Here is a 16,308-nt window from a genome sequence, read left to right as displayed (position 1 = left end):
AGCAACCCAACAATGAGTTGTTTGATTCGTCTGAAAATTTCAGGGCTGGTAGATCTTGACCAATTGAACAATTTTACCCCATGTCAGATTTGCTCTAAAAGCTTTAGTTTTTGAGATATAAGCAAAAAACTGCATTTGACCCCTATGTTCTATTTTTAGCCATGGCGGCCATGTTTGTCGATGGATCAAAACTTCGGATACAATTTATAAACTAGATACCCTAAGGAGTATTTAGTTAAAGTTTGAAGGTATTTGGCCAAGTAGTTTCAGAGGAGAAGATTTTTGAAATAGTTTACGACGACAGACGACAACAGACGACGGACGCCAAGTGATGGCATAAGCTCACATGGGGCCCTTCGGGCCCCGGTGAGCTAACAATATATTATGTCCCAGTTTAAATCATACTGCTATCTTGGCTCGACACAACAATATACAGGGAATCTTAACCTATGCAGCTCATTGCGAAGTTGTGGAAAAGGGCAGAAAAGCCCTTTTTTTTTAATAAATAAAATAACCAAACCAGTTGGACTTAATAACACATGCAAGTTATTAAAGAAAATATTTGCCCCCCTTGTTGTGCCTATTGCTCTATACGGTAGTGAAGTATGGGGAATATGGAAACAACGTAGGGATTCAGATCCCTTTGAACATTAGCAATTTAAATTTTGATATTAAAGAAATTCTAGGAGTACATTGCAAAACATCAAATGCCGCATGTTTAGTCGAGCTGAACAGATTGCCCTAATGATACCAGAATAGAATCTTCACCAATAAAGTATTGGATCCATATACTAGAGTCAAATAATTCACTTACTCTAAAAATATACAAAGCAAATGAAAAACACAACTCATGGATAATAAATATGAAAAATCTTATTTTAAAACTTGGATTTTATTTTATTAATCTAAATCCTTTTGATTCTGACATCGGACTCTGACTTCTTTTTAACTGAGATTTACTGTGCGTATTGCTGTGTGTTTAAAATTGAGAATGGAAATGGGGAATGTGTCAAAGAGACAACAACCCGACCATAGAGCAGACAACAGCCGAAGGCCACCAATGGGTCTTCAATGCAGCGAGAAACTCCCGCACCGGGAGGCGTCTTTCAGCTGGCCCCTAAACAAATATGTATATTAGTTCAGTGATAATGGACGTCATATTAAACTCCAAATTATACACAAGAAACTAAAATTAAAAATGATACAAGACTAACAAAGGCCAGAGGCTCCTGACTTGGGACAGGCGCAAAAATGCGGCGGGGTTAAACATGTTTTTTGAGATCTCAATCCTCCCCCTATACCTCTAGCCAATGTAGAAAAAACAAACGCACAACAGTACGCACAGTAAAACTCAGTTTGTTTATTTTACATTGGCTAGAGGTATTGGGGGGGGGGGGGGGAGATCTCACAAAACATGTTTAACCCCGCTGTCCCAAGTCAGGAGCCTCTGGACTTAGTTAGTCTTGTGGTTTTTTTTTTAAATTTTAGTTCATTTATATGTTTCGGAGTTTAGTGTGACGTCCATTTTCACTGAGCTAGTACACATTTTCGTTTAGGGGCCAGCTGAAGCTCGCCTCCGTGTGCGGGATTTTCTCGCTGTGTTGAAGACCCATTATAGTGGCCTTGGGCTGTTTTCTGCTCTTTGGTCGGTTTGTTGTCTCTTTGACACATTCCCCATTTCCATTCTCAATTTTGTTATGCAAGTTAAGGATACGTGCTCATTCTTAATAAGTTGAAAAAGGGCGATATTTAAATATACCGAAGCAGAGTAGGATATGTCTTTGCTGCAAAAATTGAGACCGTGACATTGATGAACTATATTTTCTTTTAAAATGATCTACCTATAAATATTTGAGAGATAACCTCATTACAAAATTAAATAATTTGTCTATTCAACTTCCAAGATAAAAGCTAAAAACAGCAAAAATGGATAATATCTCCTATGAGGGAGTTGATAAACGATTTCGATTATTTTGACCTTTGTGATTTGCATGGTTTGGCTGATAATTTGTTTACTTTTAACAATTTTCTTCGTCTATTACATCCTCAAAGATGCTAAAAATGAGTAAACAATAATAAAGATAGTCATTTAGGACAATTAGTCCTATAGGTGTCATTTAACATTTCTGTCATCTTGACTTATTTTTAAATCTTGTCTTGCTGATCCCCATTATTGCTTGTCGAGATTAATAATTCTTCCTCTTCCATGGGTAACCTGCTTTACGCCTCTACCGCTTTGTCACAGGCTTGATGCTGCATGTTTACCAGGAAACAGCATCAAAACCAAACCAGAATACTAGTATGAACAATTATTTTAATTGTTCAAAGTGTACGGTATTTTTGGGAGACAAAGCATCATCTACTGTTGATGCTGCAACAGCCTCAGCTGGTAACTCATTCCACAGTCTTATTGTGGATGGGATTTAAACGACTAATGGTGGCATTGTTTCCTGGAATACTGGAGTTTGTACCTTTTGCTATGGCCTCTGGAGGTTGAGGTTTCTCCTCGTGGAATGAGGTATTGTTGGGTTGGAATAGGCAACACCGGATGGACTATTCTATAGAGCATGCTGGGGTTTCTCCTCACCTTCATTGAAGACCATTCAAGGTGCTAAATTTGAGAGACAACAAATGTAAACTACATGGTAATTTAGAATGTTGGCTTTTAGTGTTATAAGAATATAGAATACCTTCTTTTTGTCAATGTTGTCCCAGCTCTTTTACTCTTTATGAAGCTCCAAAATAGCTTAGGATTGTTGATACTAACCTCATCTAGCATGTTGGGCTTCTTATAAATTGAATCTTTTCCAGTCTCTTTGTTTTATTTTTTACGCCTTGAAAGCTATTTAATTCCTCATCTATTGTAATTTCAAATAAAAGCAAAATCACCGTTCAAAAAAATGGTCAATAACTCAAAACAAAAAATCCATTGAAAATGTTTGTCAATTGATTGTTTTGGTAATACGGTAATCATTTTTGCTCTGTACATGCTGTTTCTGTCTGTCTAGAATAGTTTTCAAGAAATTATGCAAAAATGCTAAAATTATTACTTGAAAATAAATCATCCAAAGGAAATAGAATTGAGAATGGAAATGGGGAATGTGTCAAAGAGACAACAACCCGACCATAGAGCAGACAACAGCCGGAGGCCACCAATGGGTCTTCAATGCAGCGAGAAACTCCCGCACCCGGAGGCGTCCTTCAGCTGGCCCCTAAACAAATATGTATACTAGTTCAGTGATAATGGACGTCATACTAAACTCCAAATTATACACAAGAAACTAAAATTAAAAATGATACAAGACTAACAAAGGCCAGATTTTTTGTCCGAGTCAGAATTTTTTTTTATTTAAGGAAAAAGCCATAACCCCCAACTTGAAGTTTAAAGGTTCTTCCCCTAGTTATCCTCTTCCCAGATCATAGTAAGGGCTGATAGTTTTAATTAAAAACAAGAAGTCACAAAATAACTAATTTGGTTTAATTAAAATATTTTGTTTTAATTTTGAAGATGAATCCTCTCATAAATTTAATTGAAAAAATTCTAAACACAGAAACTCTGGCCCAGGCACTGATAGTTTGAATTTTCACGAAAAGAAACAACACAAAAATATCATAATTTTTTACATTAAATTCATTTGACATGAACTGATTGATACTTTAGTCTGGAAGAACATGACTTATCTATCTTTGAACTAGCTTTCAGTAAGTGTTAGTATAAGATCAATACTCTTATCTTTTTGCCTTTATGTAATTAATTGTTTGGGCTTAGTTTCAATCTAATCAAGCCATTTCCAACTGGTTCCAGTCCAAGGTCTGTTTTTTTGTTTTTTCTGTTTATTATTTGTTTTTTTTTGGGAAGGGGGGGGTGTTACATGCACACCAACATGTTTAACCCTGCCATAATCCTAAACAATTATTTCTTTATATATCCAAGTGAATTAGACATCAAAGATACATGTACCTCTAAAACAAGAAAGTCTGCTTCATATCTGGTTATTTCTTGAAAGTGATACAGAAGGACGACCACATACTATGCTCTATGACAAACATGAAGATTTCAGAATCCCCATTTCTCAGTAGACATACCTCTATCCAAGGATTTACATATCTCAATAGATACATTACAGATGTGCATATTCACACAATACTGACTTCATTGGCATAGTTTGCTCATGGGACATAAACTTATCCAAATGGGTTATGTTAGGCCGTTAGTTTTCTCAATTGAACTGTTTCATATTTTTCATGTCAGGACCTTGTATAGCTGACTACACGGTATGCATTTTTCTCATTGTTGAAGGCCGTACGATTACCTATAATTGCTGACATCCACTTCATTTGATCTTTGGTAGATAGTTGCCTCATTGGCACTCATACCACATCTCCTTACTTTTATATGAGAAAAAGTTTTATTCATAATATCATAGATCTGTGCATTGATGTGTTCTTGTCACAACTCCAGATTTTGAGGCAAGTTTTCTATTGCACATTACAAGACTAATCTTCTAATCTTTGAACTTACTGATGGGTTCCATTACCTATTGTGACATTTTGACAAAGTTTACCCGAGGTGGTTTGGGCTGTTTTGTTTAAGGCCCTTTTAGTCATATAGCTTCAATAGTATTAAATACATAGCTTGGCTTCCAAATATCAGGTTTTGTACATTTTCTAATGAAGTTAAATCTAGAAAAATGTGTCAGATGCACCAAAATTAAATATTGTTATTTTAGTAAGTTTAGATTTGTATGGCATATCATCCAATGATGCATGAATAGCAGGGAAACTTTCCCTGTCAACAGTCCTTTTGGAGTTCTTGCAAACATGACATTTACCGTACTTAGTTTGCCTAGTAAAAATGAAGTTGCGAGATATTAACATCAGTAAACTGTTTGCCACTTAAATACCGGTAATAGAAATAATTCAGTAACATGAAGTTTTATTACAATGACAGTAAGGGGAGAAATTTTAGGTAAGCCTGCAGAAGTTATATAAGTAGAACTGTGAGTAAAAGTAAATGTTGGGTATATATCAATAAGACAGCAACCAAACAATACAGACAACATCTAAATGTCATCATAGAGCCATGCATATGGCACACATACATTTTTCATTGTAGAAATGCAATTCTATTAAAAAAATACCAATATCTAATACTCCTATAACAATAAAATCTGGAAAAAACCTAGCACTCGATTAGTAGTAATGGAGGATTTCAAATGGCTGGATGGATCATTCCCTCCCCCCCCCCTTACTAATTACTATTTATACACCCTCTGATTGATCGACATATACACCCCTTTGGTTGGATGATATTAGTTGCAGTACAAAGTATAGCTTCAAGCTTTCTCATTTATATAGAAGTTGTACAAAATTAGCTTTCTCATTTGTATAGAAGTTGTACAAAATTAGCTTTCTCATTTGTATAGAAGAGATACAAAATTAGCTTTCTTATTTGTATAGAATTTGTACAAAATTACTTCCAACTTTACCCAATAGTACCTTACTTTGCTTAACTTTAATCAAATAATTTGCAATCTTTCCAAACTACCCGGTATGATCTATGACAAACATAAAGATTTCGGATTCCCCATTTCTCAGTAGACATACCTCTATCCAAAGATTTACATATCTCAATAGATACATTACACATATGCATATTCACATAATACTGACTTCATTGGCATAGTTTGCTCATGGGAAATAAACTTATCCAAATGAATCATCTCCCCCTCACCAATTACTATTTATACACCCTCTGATTGATCGACGTATACACCCCTTTGGTTGAATGATATTAGTTGCAGTACAAAGTATAGCTTATAGCTTTCTCATTTTGTAGAAGTTGTACAAAATTAGCTTTCCCATTTGTATAAAGTTGTACAAAATTAGCTCACTCATTTGTATAGAAGTTGTATAAAATTAGCTTTTTCATTTGTATAGAAGTTGTACAAAATTAGCTTTCTCATATGTATAGAAGTTGTACAAAATTAGCTTTCTCATTTGTATAGAAGTTGTACAAAATTAGCTTTCTCATTTGTATAGAAGTTGTACAAAATTAGCTTTCTCATTTGTATAGAAGAGATACAAAATTAGCTTTCTTATTTGTATAGAATTTGTACAAAATTACATCCAAATTTACCCAATAGTACCTTTATTTGCTTAACTTTAATCAAATAATTTGCAATCTTTCCAATTTTCAGACTTCTTTTTATCTGTATTCTTATATAACCAAGAAAAAAAAATTGATCAATACTTCTAAAGCATGTCTTGATTGAACCTAAATGTATGTTTCACTGATTAAAATCAGATCAGAGAATTTTAATCAATGTTTATGGATCTTATTTTACAAAAGCCTGATACAGAGTTTATTTAGCAGCAGCAGCCTTGACTTGAGCTTGCTGAAACTGTTGCTGTAATTTAGTAATGCCTTCTTTACAGGTGTCTTGTTTCTTCTCTAAATCTTTTATTGATTCTTCATGTCTTTTTCTAAAAAATATAAAATACCATATTTAATCCTGAATGCTGGCATGTACTCATTTAACCTCATCATTGTTAATCTTCTGTCAGACATGGTTATGCTATAGCCAGTATAACAAATAATTATTTACAATGATATTATTAATGCTGATTATTCCCCATGCAAAACATTGCTCAGACACCAAAAATAACATCAAATTGTAATACAGACTAAACACACATTGTTTAAAATGATGAAAACCTTTAACAACACATTATGCTTTTGAAAATTTCAGAAAAATGAGAAAAATTCAACAAACAACTTCATAATAACAGGTTTACAATGTCAACATGAGCACAATCTTTCTGTGAGGTTTCAGGGATCTTGGTTAAAAACTGTAGGAGGACTTGATTACTGGTACCATGTTTTGTAAAAGTTGCTGAAAAATGACTTTATAATCCGCATGTCTGGAAAAAATAGACATACAACAATTCCATAATAGCTGGTGCACAACTTTAACATGTGTGCAAGGTTTCTGTGAAGTTTCAGAGAAGTTGATTACACAAAATAAGGTATCCACTTTCCCCCGCCAGTCCGCCAAACATCATCAAACTATAAGCCGGTTCTGAACTTTGTCCAACTTAACCAAAAATCATATTGCCTTTTTCTGGGGGTATTTCTAAGCCAGGATAAACCTGGGCCCTAGTACTACACTGTCAATCCTGCCCAAGGGTGAAATTGAAGTCAAGGGCAAGTAACAAGGTCTATTATAAATAATCTGTTAACACAGAGATACATGTTGTATGTCTCACCTTTTTGTTATTTTAATAGTACAAGAGTGCACACGCTGAAATGTCTCGCCTTCTTTACTAACCATTGATTTTATGTTGATAGTCCTAAATACAAAGCTTTACTACAAGTAACACATAAACTTAACATGATCCAAGAAAATGAGGTCAAGGTCAGATAAACCAAACGAGAAATACATGTACACCTTACAATCATTCAATAAACCAAACATAGTTGACCTATTGCTTATTGTTTCTAAGAAACAGTCTTAAACAAGAAAACGTAACATTGACCAATTAACCATGAAAATGAGGTCACGGTCAGATGAACCATGCCAGACAGACATGTACACCTTACAATCAATTTAGGCATTAAATATAGTTGACCTATTGCTTATAGTACTTAACAATGAAAACTTAACATTGACCAATGAACCATGAAAATGAGGTCAAGGTCAGATGATACCTGCCAGACACCTTACAATCCTTCCGTACATCAAATATAGTTGATCTATTGCTTATAGTTGAAGAAAAACAGACCAAAACACAAAAACTTAACACTGAGAAATGAACCGTGAAAATAAGGTCAAGATCAAATAAAACCTGTGAGACTGACATGTACATCATAAAATATTTCCATACACCATTTATAGTTGACCTATTGCATATAGTATTAGAAAAAAAGACCAAAACTCAAAAACTTAACTTTGACCACTGAACCATGAAAATGAGGTCAAGGTCAGATGACACCTACCAGTTGGACATGTACACCTTACAATCATTCCATATACCAAATATAGTAGACCTACTGCTTATAGTATCTGATATATGGACTTGACCACGAAAACTTAACCTTGTACACTGATCCATGGAATGAGGTCGAGGTCAAATGAAAATTGTCTGACAGGCATGAGGACCTTGCAAGGTACGCACATACTAAATATAGTTATCCTATTACCCATAATAAGAAAGAAATTAACATTACAAAAAATGTTATCATTTTTTTTCAAGTAGTCACTGAACCATGAAAATGAGGTCAAGGACAATTGACATATGACAGACGGAAACTTCGTAACATAAGGCATCTATATACAAAGTATGAAGCATCCAGGTCTTCTAGCTTCTAAAATATAAAGCTTTTAAGAAGTTAGCTACCACCGCCACCGCCGTAGGATCAATATCCCTATGTCGAGCTTTCTGCGACAATAGTCGCAGGATCGACAAAAATGAAAATGTTGAAATCAAAATAGCAATACTTTAACATGTAAATTATGCAAAATATTCAAAATCAATGAACCAATGCTATTACAACTACATATCAAATACATTGACCTAACACTAGTGGTTCCCCATAAACTGACCTAATCAGAAACTAATACATGTAAACTAAGCAAAATTTTCAAAGTCAATAGACCGTTACTAAGGGAAGGGGTCAAATAATCTCCATGGAAATGAGAAGTGCAAAGGTAATAAAAATGCACACCAAATATCATTGACCTAACATTAATTGGTTACCCATAAGCTGCCGCCGAAAACAGCATGCCTATGTCTTGCTTTTTGACTCTGTCAAGGCAAGACAAAAACTGCCATTCGCTTTTTTGTCATTTCTAGGTGACATTTAAGTGGGGACAAATAATGGAGTTTATTTGCATTTGTTTATTAATAATAGTGCCAACTTACACAAGATCAGCAATATAGTCTATTCTTTTCTGTACATTTGACTTGGACTCATCTAAATTTTGTTTGACCAGAACAGGTCCAATCATTTTATATACACTGGCATCTTTTTCTAATCTGTCAAGCTCCTAAAATAAATATTTAAAGTATTTTTTTCCCTGTATTACCAGTACTAGAAGTACCATATCCTGATACTCTGAAATATCCTTTTATGTTTATACATCCTGTACAGCCAAACAAATCACATTTACATAATTCTGACCAGATGTGATTACATATATTTATACACACAGGCACTTGTATTATAATATATTAAAATATACTAGTACACACCCACGAAATCGCAGGCATTTAGAGCGTGGTTGAATGTATGTAAACTGTTGTAGGATGAATTTTTGTAAAAGATTTTATGACTGGAGAATTTCAGGAAAGGTATCAAAAGTATCTTAAACATGAACTGATGTCAATGTAACATTTTGAACTTTTCACCAGTTCAAAATATTGGATGTAAATCTAAAGAATGTGAACGCAAAGGTCAACTATTTGTAGTAACATGAACGCACAATTTTTAGGAGGCGAGTTGCTTTGTCACCATGCTTTTTGTTTCGTTGTTCAGAAGACAGAATAATCGATATGTTTACCTTTTCAATTTCAGTCACTCGAAACGGATTCCACTAATGAAATCAGATTACTATGTGACATTTGTAAATAAGATTGGAACTATGAATGGAGCCATAACAAAATACTCAATAAACAATGCGATTTGTGCACAAAACCATCATATTTTACTGAAATCTGGAAATGGTGTCAGACTTTTAAGAAACAAATTAATTCTAATATGGGGTGCTTATTACGTCAAATGAATAGAGCCATAATAAAATACTCAATAAACCACAACCACTATAAATCGACGACATCACAATGCGATTTGTGCACAAAAACGTCACATTTTACTGAAATGGCGTCAGACTTTTCAGTGGGAAACTTTACTATATCCATAGATTTTCACATGGCCTGGGTTGTCATATTCATTAATTTTATCCCTTGCTTACGCTCGGGATAAAATTCCAATATAACGACCCAGGCCATGTGAATATTTTCAACAAATCTATGGCTTGCATGAATTATTTCTTAAATAAAACATGATTACATTGTATATATACCGGTTCCAGGGGTCCCAAGAAATCAGATTTTTATCGCTTCCAGGAACTGAAGGAATGTTTGATACCCGTTCCTGTAGCTCAGGTACCCAAAACATTGTATGTAATCAAGTTTACCAAAATTCTGTGCAATTTTAAAGTCCTAAACGGAAGTCTTGTCTATGACTTTTAAAAGTCCGTCCGATGACGGAAATAATATCCGGATGCCTTTATTTTCGTTTTCCTCCCAAAATAACCCAAACAGAATAATCATAAGCGAAGATGACAAATGCGACTATACTAGGTACCTATAGCATGTATAGGAGACAGAGGCATGATGATTAATTTACTGTGGAAGGAAGAGAAGCAACACACAAAATGAGGTCTTCTCATTTAATAGTATAGATTGGTAATTTTTTCTTCAGAATCCTGTGAAGTCAAACAGATGTCAGTGAGAGGTCATTTAAGAACATTTACCTAGAAAAGCAGAGTTCTTCATATACTTTTACAAATATGAAATTCATTGAATATCCGTAATCATACTTGACATGATTACACAAGTACATGTTTACATACAACCATAACAATTTTAGCAATTAAAACCACTCTGAAAGCCATCTTATTTTTCTTTGTAAGTTCATTGTACATGCACTGAGCTGTAGGCCTTATGTTGGCTAATAATAATCAAAACTATACATGTAGAATTGTATTTGATGTCATTAAGTAAATATTTGTGTTGTCAAATTAAACAGTTTTGTCTAACTGGTTACTCGGACAATCTATCGACAGAATTACCGGTCAACCAGTAGTTAAGTTGACGTTTTAAAGGTCTTCTCGATCTGAACTCTACAAATGCAAGGTTTTATGATAAGATGAATTGAAGTTTATGCTTGAACATTATACACATGTAAGGCTTGGCTTTGAGCAGTCCTAGTAAAGTTTTATTTTTATTAATCCCATACTACCATATCTGCTATTGTGTTTGTAATAACTTCATATGGAGAAGATGAAAATCTTCTTGATCTGGGCGAGTTGACAAAGTTTGAAATCGGTGAATGTTTCATTTTCTCTGGTGTCTCAGAAAATTCTATGGAGTCTTTCAATTGATCTGTCAAATTTATTAGCATGATTTACTACCATTTAAAAAATTTATTAATAATTTCAATACACATTTATATCAAATATTTAAAATTGAAAAAAAGTCTGGTTAACTGATAAGCGTTTTTTGGTATTCGATCTTCGGTCATTCCGACGGTTAACCGTTGACAACACAAGTAAACATATATGATATTTATGATACCTCTTTAACTAAAGTGTTTTCTGTCAACTGTCCTTCAAGTTGTTGTCTTTGTGAAATATGTTTCTGCAAATCTAGAAAACAATTAGGTATCTTAATTAAGACATATAATTTAAATTAATATTTATCAAGTTTATTATATTAATGATATTTTAAAACACTACTTAGTCTGTATATATATATATATATATATATATGAGGTACATGTATCATATTATAACGCCTGCATTCACAACTCACCAAATTAAATGAGAAATAGTTCCCCAAAAAACCAGGCTAACTTTCTTTCCCTAAAATGAGTGATACTACATGTATATCCCATTATTAAAATAATTTAAAAGATGATGCCCTTTCAGTGAATATTTTACAGTTTGATGACCGTCAAAGTATTATTTGAAAATATCCCATTGATTTAGAATATGAATCAAAATAAGGAAATGTTCAGTAGAATTCGAAGTATATAGTTGAACTTTCAACAAGACCAATACAGGTGAACCTGTGTCTCTGCATGCAATTGATTTAGGTAACATGTATACCGGAGCATAACTGATCATTCCAAGACCAAATACTAAAATCATTCACTTATAAAGGAGACAAGAAAATTTTCCTTGTACAATCAGCAATGATCAGTGTTTTAAAATTTTAAACTATGGCCATATGGGCAAACAGGGAGTGGCTACAAGGCAGATGTTAAAATTGCTTCCTAGCTACAACTCAACATTATCAAGCAGCAGACCAAATATTAAATCATTCAAATTCCCTTTCATAGAACTGTAGAAGCCAAGAAAACTTTGACAAAATTTTCTTTGGTAAGGACAGACAGAAAGATGGAGTGGTTACTAGACCTGTTTCTGCCTCTGCAACGAAGGTAAAAATCCGATGAATTTAATTAAACATACATTGTATCTATAATATTAAAAATTCAAATTTTAGCATTTTTTGGTATGACAATATTTTTATTTATTTATACAGTACATGTATTTTACCAGCGCATTATATAATATCTAAATTACTGTAAGCACTTTATATCAATTCACATATACAAGTATTTACAATAAAATTTAGCATATATGAGAAATGATCACTTATAACTTTTTAAAAGATGAACAAAGAGATGTTAAAATTCATAAAAATCTGAAATGAAATTCAGTTACAATGTATTATGAAAACAAATCATTCACAGAAATATGTTTACGAATAAGAATAAAATATTTATAAGTATAAAATCCAGTCAATTGGATTGCTACAAAAAACACAAACTATACTAGCTATAGTAGATGTAGGTAAATGTGTAACATTTACAAATAAATGGGGAATGTGTCCATGGGACACAGATGATGCCCCCGCTTGCATATAACGTTATAAAGGGATATAACTCAAGAACTGTAAAAGTGATGCTACCCAAACTTGTACTTGATCTGAGTTTTGTTGTAATAAGAATTGTGCATAAGTTTCATAACATTTGGTAGAGGCAAACTAAAGTTAGAGAACGGAAATGAAAAATTCATGAATTTTTCCATTTGTAAAGAGGCATAATTCTAGAACGGCAGTGATTTTGCTAGCGCTCGTCATTTTTGTCATTTTCGAAACGGTTTTCGAAATGACGAAAGTATTCCAAATCAATTTTGTCACTTAAATTTGGAAAGAGTAAAAATATTTTCGAATGAAAATACTCTAATTCTACCTGTCTTATTGTTTCTGATAAGTTTATAACCCTCAGCTAATTAACATTTACAACAGGTGTTATAAGTTGTGATTACAGATAATCCGCTTATTGCCATCGGATGGGTCACTAATCCGTTAATTATGTATCAACCTCATAATTGATCATCATAATTATTTTCCCCAGTAAAATCAGTCAGTCGCATTTCAATTTCAATATTTATCAAACGAGCACAATTTGCAGTTCGTTTGTCGTAGTTTTGTCATTTGAGTTTTACCTTGTACAGTTCGCATTTTAATTTTAATATTTTTCAAACGATCACAATTTGCAGTTCGCTTGTCTTAGTTTCGTCAAATGAACGTATTTTTGTCATATTTGATATAACTTTTAATCAAAAACTTTCGACAATTTCAATTAAAAAGATAGAACTTTATTCATAACATTCAGAAATGTTTTCACGAGTCAAACGTGCTTCTTTTACGATGAACTGCGCATGCGCAAAAGTATTCTTATGAATTTAAAGACACTAAAACGTAAAATACGAAATAATTAAGTATCAAACTAAACGAGAGAGACAAATATAGTTCTTATTTAGCAAATTTAATTTAAAAAATGATAATTTCCTGCTTTTTTTAAACATGAACCAATCTGTAGATGAATCCGGATTCATTCTGTATTTATTATCAACTTGTCACTTCCCGTTTTCATTTCATTTGGAAATCGAAAGAAAACGTGATCTATTCATGATAAATTTACAATTTAAAGTCATTAGAATTGTTCAACTTATAGAATTAATTCTGAATATCGCTTTAAAATGTTTTTAAGGATAATGAGTATGAATAATGCAGTGAAATAGTCCTTACAAGTTCATTTATGCAGTGATTCCTGGTTTTAAAAAAAAATGGATCCCAACTTTTACTGATTAGGGATGTACCCTGAAACTAACTGAAGTGAAATTGTGAACTAGATTTCTAGATCTTATATCCTAATCTTCGTATTAAAGTGCCACATCAGTAAAGCCATGCAGTAACTGCCTAGTATGCCTAAGTCCTTCAAAGTCTGACAAAGATGTATAGATAGTAATATACATCCTAGGTCCCTTGCTGCTACCCAAAATAAGGTTGATTTTCATCCCGCGCAAAAGTGACTAAAGCCCTCAAAATCCTAGCTTAAACCCTGTAGAACGGTAATAGTGACGCCACCAAAATTGAAAATATCTGTGTTTTGTGGTAATAAGCATTGTGTATAAGTTTCATAACATTTGGTTGAGGCAAACTAAAGTTAGAGAACGGAAACAAAAAATTCAGCAACTTTTCCATTTGTAAAGGGGCATAACTCTAGAACGATAAAAGTGACGCCACCAAAATTCAAACTTGATCTGTGTTTTGTGTTAAAAAGCATTGTGTATATATTTCATAACATTTGGTTGAGGCAAACTGAAGTTAGAGAACGGAAACCAATTTTGGGACGTACATACAGACGGACAAGGGTTAAACTTAATGCCCCCTCCTGTACTGCGGGGGCATAAAAATATTAAACCACCAAGTACATGATGTTTTTTTTTCTTTTCTAAAATGCTAGTTAACTGACATAACTGTTATCCATGATGAATTTAATGATTGTGATAGATGTCATTCATCATGTTCATCATCGTTGTTCTTATCTGTGTTGATTGAAAACAATTCTTTAACATCATGAAAATCAAATACATGTACAATGATGTACAAGGAAAATAAAATTTTTTTATATAAATTTTGAAAAAAATATATGTATTTAATTGAATAAATAAATTATGCAGTATTTCATCATGTTCATAAATTGTTTCAAACAACGTTTAATACACATGATACATGGCTAGTCCAAATTATTATGATGTCTTGAAAGGATTTCTTATTTTTTTTCTGCCACCTTCGAAAACAAATTTAAAATAGCCTTACAGGAAGGTCAGGATGGGATATACAGAAGAATGAATAATGGGCAAAAAGTGCAGAATAAAGGGCACTGCCGTTGTGTAATAAAACTTTGTGTATTTAAAATGAATGTTGGGTTACTTCCCTTGATTTATACTGTTTTAAGTTCCTTTCCTTTAAATAATGTAAATTTTTAAAAGAATATAAATAAAATATAAATTGAACAAATAATCATAAAAGGATGGTAATTAAATGATTTTAAATGTCTTAGGACAAATAAAAAAATAATAATTTGAAAATTATTTGAGGGTTCTATACTTCCTTTCATGGCTTAAATTGAAATTTATATAATAACTATGACCCATGATTACAGTTTGAATGTGTTACTTATCATGCATTAAAAATCTACTTTCATAAAAAAAAAAAATAAAAGATCTACTTGAAGATAGATAAGCAAATGTTCTGATTGCAATGAATAATGGTAAAAAAGATATGACCTAAAAAATTTAAAAACATACTAAAAAAGAAGAATGTTAGATTGAACAAGTTGAAAGTTTAAAAAGATAGAGAAAATTTATAAGTACAAGGGTACTATAAACATAATACATTGAGATGGAAAGTTGAAGAAAACACACTTTAACAGACAATTTCTACAGCACACGGTTACATTTACGACAGAATTTATGTCGATTAAAAACCTCCTGATCTGAGTCCTAATCTCCTGACCAAAAATTTCCCAAACTCCTGATCTTAGTTTCACAGTCCATCACATGTATGAGAGAATAATGCCATTATGGGGTGCTAAAATATAAAGGGAGAATAACAGGCAAAATTTTTAAATAATAGAGAAAATGGTTTAAAAAATTAAAGAATACAGAATTAAAGGAACCCCATCCAGACCCTCTTTCAAGACGTCAAAATTATTTGGATTAGCACATGGCCGAAACGACCAAAGCCGAAACCTCTTGTTTCCACGCATTCCATTGCATGACCATGGACACATGCACTTGTTTCTATCCATTGCGAGGTCGATTATCTATTATATATCGATAGTCGACCTTCCAATGGAATAAACAAGTGCCTGTGACCATGGATATCAAAAATTTTAAAATGACTTTTAACAGTATGACATTGCTGGTCATAAACGATGGAGATGGACATTTATCAACCTATCTCAGTATCTGGTTCCCACTTTTTAACAAGATAACGTGAAATTAGTTGTACCTTTCTGGAATCCGTCATATTTTTCTATATCACTCTGCAATCGTTTCTGAATTTCAGCCATATTGAAACAGATGAGATTTTCTGGCAAACTAATCTTGATTGGTCAATTTCAGAGCACTTATCCAATCCAATTAAACGTTTCTACTTCTACTT

At 32.9% G+C, this 16,308-nt stretch overlaps 1 protein-coding gene across 1 annotated transcript; it reads right to left on the bottom strand.

Annotated features, from left to right (window-relative positions):
• Positions 1 to 6,303: 6,303 nt before the first annotated feature.
• On the bottom strand, positions 6,304 to 16,270 carry LOC127729499 (prefoldin subunit 6-like). Its single transcript, XM_052237340.1, has 4 exons — positions 16,156 to 16,270; positions 11,362 to 11,432; positions 8,926 to 9,050; positions 6,304 to 6,486 (listed from the first exon to the last, which is right to left on the bottom strand). Exons 1-4 carry the CDS (start codon positions 16,214 to 16,216, stop codon positions 6,366 to 6,368), a joined length of 378 nt encoding a protein of 125 aa, XP_052093300.1. The 5' UTR covers positions 16,217 to 16,270; the 3' UTR covers positions 6,304 to 6,365.
• Positions 16,271 to 16,308: the final 38 nt, after the last annotated feature.

The sequence above is a fragment of the Mytilus californianus genome, unplaced genomic scaffold, assembly GCF_021869535.1.
Source record: "Mytilus californianus isolate M0D057914Y unplaced genomic scaffold, xbMytCali1.0.p SCAF_2, whole genome shotgun sequence".
Classification (NCBI taxonomy): Eukaryota; Metazoa; Mollusca; class Bivalvia; order Mytilida; family Mytilidae; genus Mytilus; species Mytilus californianus.
The sequence above is the reverse complement of the archived record's forward strand: the minus strand, read 5'-3'. Positions and strand labels throughout refer to the sequence as shown.

Bases quoted from the DNA above. Each gene is read 5' to 3' on its own strand.
- LOC127729499 (XM_052237340.1), bottom strand. From the start codon at position 16,216: ATGGCTGAAATTCAGAAACGATTGCAGAGTGATATAGAAAAATATGAC. The intron at 11,433-16,155 runs GTACAACTAATT...ATTGTTTTCTAG, and splicing joins ATATGACGGATTCCAGAAAG to ATTTGCAGAAACATATTTCA. The intron at 6,487-8,925 runs GTAAGTTGGCAC...TATATTTTTTAG, and splicing joins GACTATATTGCTGATCTTGT to AAAAAGACATGAAGAATCAA.